Raw genomic sequence first — 12,645 nt, 5'->3', positions numbered from 1 at the left:
ATGAAAACCCCTAACCAACCAAAAGGGCTGAACAAGCACTTAAAAATTACATCTATCACTGTTTATTAAAATGTTCAGCATCATACCTATAAAACTGGAACTTCTATCAATAACAGTAACCAAGAAAATAATAAGACAATTTCAGTGTGAAAAACATCTTTTAAATAGAAAAATCTCACAAACTCATCATTTCAGGGCATTAAAAAAAAATGTAACACAACAGTCTCTTCAGTAAGTGACATTGGGAAAACTGGATATCCACACGAAAAAGAATGAAGTTGAACCCTTACCTAACACTGTATATAAAAATTAACTCAAAATGGATTAAAGACCTGTCAAATACTATAAAACTTCTAGAAGAAAACATAGAGGAAAAGCTTCAAGACACTGAATTTGGCAGTGATTTCTTGGTTATGCCACCAAAAGCACAGGCAATAAAACCAAAAATAAATAAATGGTACTACATCAAACTTAAAAAGTTCTGTACATCAAAGGACACAATCAACAGAGTGAAAATCAACCCCCTACGGAAAGGGAGAAAATATTTGCAAATCATACATCTGATGAGAGTTAATATGGAGAATATACAAAGAACTCCTGCAACTCAACAAGAAAATAACCTGATTAAAAAATGGTCAAGGACTTGAAAAGACATTGCGCCAAAGAAGATATACAAATGACTAACAAGCTTATAAAAAAGATGCTCAATATCACTAATCATTAGAGAAATGCAAACCAAAACCAAAATGAGGTATCACCTCACACCCATTAGGATGGTTACTATTAAAAAAAAAAAAATCCCAAAATTCCAAACAGCAAATAACAAATGTTGACAAGGATGTGAAGAAATCTGAACCCTTGTGCACTGTGGTGAGAATGTAAAATGGTGCAGCCACTATAGAAAACACTATGGTGATACCTCAAAAAATTAAAAATAGAATTACCATACGATCCAGCAATCCCACTTTTGGGTATATATCCAAAAGAATTTAGAGCAGGATCTCAAAGAGATGGAGCCAGACCTGGGGGTCTGGTGGTTAAGATCTGGTGCTCTCACTGCCGAGGCCCAGGTTTATCTATCTCCCCATCAGGGAACCACACCACCCGTCTGCTGGTTGTCATACTATGGTGGCTTCGTGTTGCTATGATGTTGAAAGCTATGCCACCAGGATTTCAGATACCAACAAGTTTCAGTGGAGCTTCCAGACTAAAAAGAAAGGACCTGGCTACTCACTGGCCAGGAAAACCCTGTGAATAGCAGAGGGGCATTGTCTGACACAGTGCTGGAAGGTGAGATGATGCAAAAAGACCGGGCAGGGTTCTGTACACAGGACTGCTAGGAGATGGAATCGACTTAATGGCACTAACAACAACTTGAAGAGAGATTTGCATACCTGTCTTCACAACCGCATTATTCACAATAGCCAAGAGGTAGAAGTAACTCAAATGCCCATCAACAGATGAATAAATAATAAAAATGTGGTATATACATACAATGGAATAATATTAGCCATAAAAAGAAGGAAATCCTGTCACACCTACAACATAGATGAACCTTGAGGATATTATGCTAAGTAAAATAAGCCCGTCACAAGAGGACAGATACTGTATGATTTCACTTACATGAAGTATCTAAATTAGTCAAACTCATAGAAACAGAAAGTAGAATGGGGATTGCCAAGGACTGGGGGGAGGAGGAAATGAGGGGCATTGTTTACTTAACAGAGTTTCAATTTTGCAAGATGAAAAAGTTCTGGAGATCTGTTGTACAACAATGTGAATATACTTAGCGCTACTGAACTGTACACTTAATAAGGTTAAGATTGGAAATTTTATGTTTTCTACCACAATTAAAAATTAAAAAATTATTTTAAGAAAATCTAACATTAAAAATAAAAATCTTTCGGTGAGCTACTAAGTCTAAATTAGTAAATGGTTTTTTTAGTTCTATGCGAGTAAATCTTTCTTTAATACCCTCTGTCACTAGCACAGGGCCTGGCACAAGGTAAGTACTTATTGTTGAATGAACATAACAGTTGAAAGCAAAAAAGTTCCAAGTCTTTCTTTAGAAAATGAAAAAAAGCACCAGTTTACAACCCCTCACTTACAACAGTGGCAGTGTAGTACAGCAGTTGAGAGCAGTATCTTCAGTGTCAGATTCTTTCGTTTAAGTGCTGCTACGCCTTACCAAGTATGTGACCACATGCAAATTACTTCACCTCAGTTTCCTGACTGTAAAACAGGATCATGTGATCTACCTCAGAAGTTTTATGAGGATTAACGGAGCTGACAGATGAAAAACACATAAAATAGTGGGTGGCATTCTGTAAATGCTATATATGTGCTAGTTATTATTATTTCTCGATAACTCAAGTGGTGGTACATTATAATTCCATTAATGTCTTCATCCCCACATAGCCCATCAGCTCAGGAAAAAAGGAGCATTTCTTGGAATTAAGAAAATGGCACCTAATGTTGTATTATCCATGATAGAGAGACATGGACAATACATGATCCACTGTATCACTCTACCACTGGAGAAAATTTTTTGGAAATGGTTTTAAAAATGGCCCAACATTCCAATGAACAGTGAAGACAAGCCAAGAAGCTCTGTGAGGCACAGAGAGATCTAAATGATGAAAGTGGGGATGATTCAGAAGTCAATCTGGATATTCTGTATGTGGTGAACTCCAACACTATAGAAAGCAGGAAGGATGTATGTACACTTACAAATCTAATTTCAGCCAGGGCCGACTAATCTTGTTTCCTCTGCGTTCTCCTCGCCATCCCTTGAGAATTTACAGTCCACAAGTTCCTATATGAGTGCTACGTCTACACCCAAGTTTCCAAAGTTAAACTAATATGATCCCATAGGTTAGGTCTCCCAGCTTTGTTCCACCAAAATCAGTATACTATAGTGTTGTGAAAGATTAAAATATATGCTTCTCAAAGGAAGGGGGAAAAAAAAGAAATACTAAGCTAAGAAAATTAACTTATTTCTTTAATGCAAAACCTCATGGATCCTTTCAATATGCTAAGGTGAGCTGAGACTCTCTCCAAAGAGGAATTCTTTGTAGCATGTCCCAAGTGGAATTTGACTGTACAATACTTTTTTGGGGGAATAAATTTCAAGTAACACTGTCTTGCAGAATGATGCTCAAGTTAGGCACAGTTAGTTGTGTTGCTTCCAGCAGGTCCCTTCCCATTCAAGGACTGTTTCCTCATCTGTTTAAACAAAAAAACCCAACCAAAGAAACAAAAAGGACGAATCAAAATGTCCCAAACCAACATGGTTAGCTTTGTATTAAGGTTTATGCATAACCAGGAAATAAATGTGGCACGTCATTGAAAGTACCTGTTACAAGTGACAGGGCAGAGGGGTGGCAAGCAGTTTCACAGTAAAACAGGCATTACTATATTTTGGAGTAGAATAAAAAATCCAAATAAACTTTAAATATAAAAAATTTAAAGAAATCTTTATTTTGGAGAATGCTTCTTCAAGCTTGTCAAAAATTTGTAAGTAATTTTAAGAACAGAAGAGAATGAAAGGACCCTCCCAGAGGATTAGTCTGAGGACATGGTGTAAAGATTAAATCGACCTCTGATGTCTCCAGCACAGAAATAGGATTTTATGATTCTAAGGATTGTTGTAGACAGATGGCCTATAAATTCTGAAATCAATTTGACAGACATTTTCAGAAAAAAGTTCTTTCACATAATGTTTCAACATCCTCCTCCTTCATTTACTGAACTAATTCTTTGCCTCAATTTGATACTTTTATTCTGTTTCACTTCTTTCCTTCTTCAGCATCGCCAATTCTTCCTTACTACTTGTTTTCTCTTTTGCTTTCAAAGTTGTTTACCAATTGTATTGATTTTTTAACAACCAATTTTCAATTTGCTCTTCTTTTTCTAGTTTCTTAAGATGGAAGTTAGGTTGGCGAAGTTTTGTAAAGGGCCAGATTGTAAATATTTTAGGCTTGCGGACCAAATGGGCTCTGTCACAACTACTTAACTCTGGTGGTGTTGGATGAAAGCAGCCATGGGTAATACATAATGAAATGAGCATGGCTGTGTTCCAATAAAACTTTACTTATAAAAACAGGGAGTGAACGAGGTGCGGTTTGCCAACCCCTGACACTGATGACTGATTTAAGACTTTCTTTGATTGAGCCCCATCTCACAAATTTTTGCCATATTTTCATTTGCATTCAGTTCAAAAAGTTTATTTCCTTTGAGATTTCCTTTTTGACCTAGAGATTTAGAAATGCTTAATATTTATTTAATTTTCAAACAAATGGGAATTTTCCCAGATGTTTTATGGTCCAAGAACACACTTTTCCCATTCTCTTAAATTAACAAGTGTCATATAAATGTCAAATAGGTGTAATTGGTTGATAATATCATTCAGGTCTTCTATATCTTTATTTTCTGTCCTCACTGAGAAGGGTGCCAAAGTCTTCACCTATAATTATGGCTTGGTCCTTTCTCCTTTTAGTTCCATCAGCTTTGGCCTCATGTATGAAGTTCTATTAGCAAACACATGTAGAAGTACTATGTCTTCTTAGAGGTCTGACCCCTTTATCATGATACAATATCCGTCCTTAACCCTGACAATGTTCCAGCTTCCTTTTGATTACTATTTGCATGGTATATTCTTCTCCATCCTTTTCCTTGTAACCTATCTATGTCTTTATATTTGAAGTGAGATTCTTGCAGATAGCATATAGTTACGTCTTGATTTTTTATTCAGTTTTATGTCTTTTACCTGAGTTAGACCACGGGTTGGCAAACTATAGCCCGTGGATAAAATCCACATAGCCTATTTTTCACAATTGATAAATGTCTAGCCAAACTAACCAAAAAAGTGACAGGGGAACGAGAGAGAGAAGCCACAAATTATCAATATCAGGAATGAAATTCCTATTAATCCCAGACATTAATAGTTAAGTAAATACTATAAACAACTCTATGTCCATAAATTTGACAACTTAGAAGAAATGGACCAAATGCTTAAAAACACAAACTTCTAAAATTCAATGAACAAACAGATAGAGTTATCTGACATAAAGAGATTCAATTCATGGTTTTAAAAAAAACTCTCAAAAAAAGAAAACTCTAGGCCCAGATGGTGTTACTGGCAAATTCTAGTAAATAATTAAGGAATAAATAATACTAATACTATACAACCTCTTCTGGAAAATAGAACACTTCCTAACTCATTTTATGAGGCCAACAACCCTGATAACAAATCCAGACAGAAATACTACAAGAAAAGAAAAGTAAAATCCCTATCTGTCATGAACACAGACCTGAAAATCCTCAACAAAATATTGGAAAATCAAATCTAGCAATATGTTAAAAACCACAAAACATCATGACAGTGTGTGGGTCTAGCCCAAGAATGCATGCATGTCTTAACAGTGGAAAATCAGTCAATGTAATTCACCCTATTAACAGACTAAATAAGAAAAAACATGATTACTTCAAGAGTCAGAAAAGCAGTTGACAAAATTTAACAATCATTTATGATAAAAAAAACTCCCAGAAAACTAGGAATAGAAGAAAGCTTCCTTAACCTACTTCAGAGCATTTACAAAGAACCTACAGCTATCATCATATTTATGGTCTCCCAAAGATGTCCATGTCCTAATCTCTGGAATCTCTGAGCATGTTACCTGATGTGGCAAACGGGAATTCAGGTTGTTAATCAGCTGACTTAGAATAGGAAAGTCATCCTGGATTCTGGGTAGCCCCAATATAAGCATATAGGTCCTTAAAAGTGGAAGAGGGAGGCAGAAGATATGACTATGGCAGGACGACACAGACAGATGTAACACTGCTGACTTTGAAGATGGAGAAAGAGGGCCACGAGTCAAGGAATGGTGGGTGGCCACTAGAAGGTGGAAAGGGCAAGAAAACAGATTCTTCCGTAGAGCCTCCAGAAAGGAAGAGAGCCCCGCTGACACCTTGATTTTAGACCAGTGAGACCCATGGTGGCCTTCGGTTCTAGAGAATTGTAAGATAATAAATTCGTGTTGTCTAAGCCATTAAGTTTGTGGTAATTAGTGAGAAGCAGCAGTAGGAAACTAAGGTACTCCCTAAGATGGGAACAAGGCAAGGATGTCCTCCCTCACCACTCCTATCTGATATCCTATCAGAAGTCTTAAACTCTGCAATAAGGCAAGAAAAAGAAAAGTCATACAGATTATAGTCATGTGCCACATAGAGATGTTTCAGTCAACGACAGACCACATATATGACGATGGTCCCATAAGAACAGTACCATACAGCCTAGGTGTGTAATAGGCTGTACCATTTAGGTTTGTGGAGATACACTCTACGATGTTCGCACGATGATGAAATCACCTAACAATGCATTTCTCAGAAGGTATCCTCGTCATTAAGCAATGTATGACTGTAGAAAGGAAGAAATAAAACTGTCCATATTTGCAGATGACATGATTGTCTACGTAGAAAATCTCAAGTGTCTACAAAAAAGCCCCTAGAATAAATAAATATAGAATAGTTACATGATAAAAAGGTTAATACAGAAGTCAATTTTATTTCTACAGACCGGCAATGATCAAATATTTAAATTTAAAAAACATATGTACCATTTAAAACAGCCCCCACCGCTACCAAGAAAATGAAAAGCAAAAGCCCAGAGGTATTTATATATAAATCTAACAAAATATGTGCAGGAATCTGTATGCTGAGAAATGGACAGTATGCTGTGTTCACAGAAGGGAAGACTCGCTATTGTTAAGACGTCCAGTTCTCCTAAGCTGATCTGTACACACAGCACAATCCTCATCAAAACCCCAACAAACTCATTTTAAAATTTATATGAAAATGAAAAGAAACTAGAATAGTCAAAACAATTCTGTAAAAGAACACAGTTGGAGGACTCACACTATCAAATTCAAAACTTACTGTGAAGCCAGAGTAATTGACACTGTGGTATTGGTGAAAGGATACAGAGAACAACGAAACAAGCTAGACAGCTCAGAAGCAGACCTACACAAATATGGCCAATTAATTTCTGACAAAAGAGCAATGGCAATTCAATGGAGAAAGAACGTCCAAATACCAAAAATGAAAGTTGACACATCTTATACCTTAAACAAAAGTTAACTCAAAAGGGATCATAGACCTAAATGTAAAACATAAAACCCTAATACTTGATACAGAAGAAGTGGAACTCTCACACATTGCTGATGGGACTGTAAAATGGTTCAAGCACTTTGGAAAACAGTTTGGCAGCTTTTTATAAAGTTAAATATATGCTTACCTGACCTCCTAGCCAGCCCACTGCTAGACATTTACTCAAGTGAACTGAAAGTTCATATAACAACCTGTATGTGTTCATAATAAATTCATTCATAATCTTCCAAAAATGGAAACAACAAAGATGGGTCAGCAGATAAATAAGCCACAGTATATCCACACAATGGAACACTGGGGACAAAACCAAGTACAGATTCATGCAACACTATCAGTGAATCTTACGTGCATTTTGCTAAGTGAAAGAAGCCAGATCCAAAAGGCTGCATACTATATGATTCCATTTATATGAGAATCTGGAAAAGGCAAAGCCATAAGGATAGAAAACAGTTCAGTGGTTTCCAGGGGCTAGGGGAGGGGATAGAGGCTGATTACCAAGAGGCATCACAAGGGATTCTTTTTAGGGTGGTAAAACTGTCCCATAAGGCACTGTGGTGGTAGATACACGATACTATACATCTGTCAAAACCCATACAACTCTACAGCACAAAGAGTAAAGTTAACTATATGCACATTAAAAAATAAAAAACAGGATGTTGATGAATCCCAGAACTGAGTGAAGGTGGCAACAAATGTAACTGGACTACGAATGTGTGACATAACCTCATTGAAGAGAATGAGAAAAAAGGAGTAGACCTAAGTAACTGAAAACACTGCTTTCACTGGTACTTTAAGACTAAAACCAAAAAGAACTATACATAAATACTGTATTGTAATTGGTAAATTTGTTTCTCACAGGGGCACAAGTTAGCAATTCTGAAACTACTTTATATGTATACTAGAGTTAACAAATATGTAAACAAACTATATTTAATGGAAGGCCAAGTTTCAGTCAGAGAAATAAGTTAAATTAAGCCAAGAGGGGAAGGCTAAAATGAACCCTGTGGTTCCAGATTAGGGTCAGAGAAGTGAGGATGAACTCATTCATTTTAGTAACATGCAGACACAGATATACAGGTGTGTGCACAGTGGGTTGGTATACATATATGTATTTCCCAGCTCTGTCCTTTGAGAGGACCTAGGAGTATGAAGCCCTAGCAGCAAAGAGCACACCTAGTGCCCAGTTCTTGATGTCTAAATTGCATTTTCCAATAAAAGGAACTAAGGCTCATTGAAGAAAGGGCTGATTCCATAGCTAAGGCAGGGAAAACACGAGATGAGAAGTTGAGCCTGGAAAATCTTGTAGTGCCAGAAAGGAATGACATGCTTTAAAAAAAGCAACATCAAGAAGACACAGAAACCAACTTGTCAGAGCTCCCCATGGCCAAAGCTGGAACACTGTGAACAAGATAATACATAGATAATATTAGATTATAGCCCAGAGAATGAAGTAAATATTGCTAAGTTCATAAACAAACAGGGAAGAAGGGACAAATTTTCCTTATAGAAGAATTCCAGTTAATAAATATAGGAGGGATGGGGGAAACAAAATCCTCATTAGAACATCACAGTAATGATTATTATAGGAAAGACTCACTGGTGAATACTATAATCAGTGGGTAAAACTTTAAAGAGAAATATACCAATTACTAGGTGCTTTTCACCAATGACCACAAATTTTTCGATACTCTCCTCTCCAGGAGTTGGAGTTTAATTCTCCTACCTTTGAATGGGCGCTGGATTTAGTGGCTCACTTCTATATAAAAAGAGAAAAATGGTGATTCTACAGTGGACACACCTGGACACACTTTAACCAAATGGTCTAAGTTAACATCACCAGTAATGAGTCATGCTGGCAGGTGCTCCATGATGGGATGTGATGAGAAGGGCATACCACACTTCTGTGGTATTCTTCCCCAAACCTATAACTTCAGTCTAATCACAGGAAAACATCAGGCAAACCGAAATTGAGGGATATTCTAAAACAAACGAGACCACTACTTTTCACAAGTGACAAAGCCATGAACGACAAGTAAAGAGAAACTCAGACTGGAGGGGACAGTGGAGATATGATGACTAAATGAACGTGGTGCCCTGAACTGGATTCTGGAAGACAAAGGGAATATAGGTAAGTGGAGTTAACTGAGGAACTCTGAATAAAATGTATGTACAATGTTAACTGTTAGACATAGTATACCATAGTATGGTCTTAGTTTTGATAAATGTAGCCTGGTTATGTAATATGTCAAAATTAGAGGAAGCTGGATAAAGAGTATCTGGAACTATGTACTATTTTTACAACTGTTCTGTAACCTAAAATTATTTAAAAATAAGTTAAAAACTATGTATTAAAAAGGTATTTATCTTTGCACATATATATCAGGGAAAAAGATTATACTCTAGAATTTTAACACTTTGAGTGGTGCAATTAATGGTGATTAAATGTCTAGCTTATGTTTTGTATTGTGCTTATAATGAGCATATTTTACATGTGTAAGAAAAATAAATAAATCAAAATAGGATAATATACATGCTCTTTGGTAACCTGCTTTTTTCCACTGTGAATATCTTCTCATCTCAATAAAAATACATCTATCTTCATTTTTTTTTTCTTGGTGAGGAAGATTGGCTCTGAGCTAACATCTGTTGTCAATATTCCTTTTTGCCTGAGGAAGACTGTCACTGAGCTGACATCCCTGCCAATCTTCCTCTGTCTTTTGTATGTGAGATGCTGCCACAGCATCACTTGATGAGCAGTGTGTAGGTCCCTACCTGGGACCCAAACCCACGAACTCCAGGCAGCCGAAGTAGAGCTTGTGAACTTAACCACTATGCCACTGGGCCGGCTCCCATCTATCTTCATTCTTAATGGTTAGTTGTATACAGTTGAATGGATGTACCTTAATTTACATCATATACACCTTGTTTGGAATTTCTGAACTTTTTATTCATTTCTAATTCATTTTCTAGGACTCTGCCCATTCACATCCTTGACTCATCAGTCTTCTGACTTTATTCGTTAAGAAGTTTCTAGTTTGTTTGCTTTGCTACTTGATCTTTTTCTTGGCTAAACAAAGGTTTTATATTTTTATATGGTCAAACCTATTTAAACTTTTCCCTATTACTTCTGCCTTTAGGAAATCTATTAATATCCACCACCTGCAAATTTAAAATTGTAAGCCAAGGGTGGTAAGGTTGTATTGCTTTCCTAATTTTTCACTCTTCCTTGCCTGCAGGAAGAGCACACATTCCCACTCCACTGACATTGGGCCTGACCTTGCCTCTGCTTCAGCCAATGGTACAGGAGTGGACATGATATTCGCCACAATCAAGCAAATGCTTTAAAAAGCATCGCCCCAGTCCCTTTGCTACAAGAATGACATGCCTCAAACAGGTGCTCCTCCTTTGGCTGGGAACATGTAGAGGAGAGCCACAGCAGCTGACTTGTGACTGCCAAAGTAATGGAAGTGAGGAAGAAATTTGTTGTTTTAAGACACCGAGATTTCGTGATTTTTTTGTTACAGCAACAACACAAATTAATATAACAATCATCTACACTTTCTTTTAGAATGTTTACTACTTACCTTCATTTTTGAGTAAATGGCAATTTGGATGGTGCAGAATTTTGAGATCACAACTTCTTTTCATCAAAGTATAGTTTAAGATAGGCTGTGTTTGGGGTGGATAAAGGACATCCATCCTAGTGAATATGTTCAGGAGACTGGTTCTCTCATCTTCCACAGAAGGAGACACAGCGGTAGAGGCAACTAAACATGGGGATTCTGGGGGAATAGCCCAAGGCAACCACTGCTAGTGTGAATTCCTTTTAAATCCCTGATCTTACCTTAAAAAGGCTCATTTCTCTAAAATTTTTGAGCAAAATAAACATTCAAGGAAAGCATTCCATGTTTACCTCATGGTGTTGCGTATCTCCAACACACTGTCATGTGCTCTGGTTTGAGAGGCAGAGCAGGAAGGAGATGGTTGTACTGGAATCTGAGAAGTAGCATGTACACAGGATTTGGGCCAGATCAAGGCTCAAATCTCAGCTCTAGCAATTTCTTAAAAGGTATGACCTTTGGCAAGATATTTAACTTCTCTCTGAACCATATCTCCTCTATAAGGTAAAGATAAGCTTCTACCTCATTGTAGGTAGAACTAATAATATAAGCAAAGCAATTATTTAATGTCCAGCACATCCTGAGCCCTCAGTAAACAGTACCTCAGGGGAGGAAGTCAATGCCAGAATATACAGAATTAGGAGGGACCAGCTTAGAGGTGATGCCTGGAGCATATGGATGTGGATGGAGGTCCCAAGGGAGAATTATAAAGTAGGCAGAAACTAGGAGAGTAAGCCAAAGAAAAAGAGTTTAGGGGAACAAGCAGTCAGAAGTGTCAAATACTCCATTAAAGGTAAAAGGAAATGAAAAGAGAATACTAGATTTGCCAAGTGGGAGGGAATCTGTACCTTATAACATAAGAATGGCATGATGGTCCCAGAGGCCAGATTCTAGTAAATGGAAGTGGACAAAGGAGAAGCAGCAGTAATCTGGGAGTAAAGGGAAAAAGAAACTACAGCAGAGTCAATGGGAGTTTCCTTACAGTGAAACGAAATCCAAGCCCAGGTATTTTTTTAAAGTCAGGCAGCTTCCCTGAAGATCTCCGGCAACACTGGTTGTTAGGAGCTGCAGCTGTGTGCGCCCTGGCCCTCAACGTGGTGTGTGCGTGTTGGGGGAAACACACATCAAATGAATAGAGAAAAAAGAAAATTTGGTCTGCCAGTCAAATTAACTAGTTTTCATAAACGGGCACCTCTCTGGGCTGGCCTCTATGTGGAGCAGACAGAAGCCACAGTGCTGCCTCTCCACCCACTGCAAGCACACTGCCTCTCAGTCTTTTCCGTGGAGGGGGAAATGCTTCTGCTTCACAGAGCCAAACTACAGAGACACAATCTGAAGTTCTTCTGTTGTTTTTATAACCAAGAGAATTTCGTTTCTTTAGTAAGTGCTACTGTCTTAAATTTTACAACCTAGCTGTTACTTGAGACTTCTTAATCAGACTGTGTTCTAATTTAAAAAAGGGTTAAACGTTTCCCTACAAACATTTTAAAATTGAAAACATTTTAGTTCAATTTGTATTTTAAAACACACAAGTGCGAATGCAGTTTTTATGCTTCTGTTTATTATTATAACTTAAATACTTAAAGAAAATCACAGATTGATGGAAAACAAAAAAAATAAAAGTCAGCTCGTTTCCAACTCTTTTCCTAATAGACCAGAAAAAGCTCTGCCGTTTCTTATAGCTTAGATGTAATTTACTAACACTCTGTAAGAGCTAAGAATATTTTAGGAACGAAAGAGATTAATCTGAGTTGAAAAAAAGAAATCGCATAAAAACAAACTTCAACAGAGCACTACAGTTACGAAGTACTTTCAGAGGAATTGTCTTATTTGACTCATAGAGCAACCCTCTAGGTGG

At 37.2% G+C, this 12,645-nt stretch overlaps 2 protein-coding genes across 22 annotated transcripts in view; one reads left to right on the top strand and one right to left on the bottom strand.

The window, feature by feature from the left end:
• METTL21A (methyltransferase 21A, HSPA lysine) overlaps positions 1-11,068 on the top strand; it is a 35,752-nt gene extending 24,684 nt beyond the window's left edge. For 3 of the 5 annotated variants that reach the window (XM_070242168.1, XM_023622504.2, XM_070242165.1), the window contains one exon: positions 10,404-11,068. In XM_070242168.1, coding sequence (XP_070098269.1) covers positions 10,404-10,483 — 80 coding nt within the window. In that variant the 3' untranslated portion in view covers positions 10,484-11,068. Of the gene's footprint in view, positions 1-8,867; positions 9,066-10,403 lie in introns of those variants that run through there. The other 2 variants (XM_023622502.2, XM_070242164.1) reach the window with 2 other exon arrangements.
• Positions 1-12,645, bottom strand: part of CREB1 (cAMP responsive element binding protein 1) — a 63,193-nt gene that overhangs the window by 6,412 nt on the left and 44,136 nt on the right. The gene's annotated exons all lie outside the window — the stretch shown is intronic.

Source organism: Equus caballus, chromosome 18 (genome assembly GCF_041296265.1).
Source record: "Equus caballus isolate H_3958 breed thoroughbred chromosome 18, TB-T2T, whole genome shotgun sequence".
In the NCBI taxonomy this organism is placed as follows: Eukaryota; Metazoa; Chordata; class Mammalia; order Perissodactyla; family Equidae; genus Equus; species Equus caballus.
The sequence above is the reverse complement of the archived record's forward strand: the minus strand, read 5'-3'. Positions and strand labels throughout refer to the sequence as shown.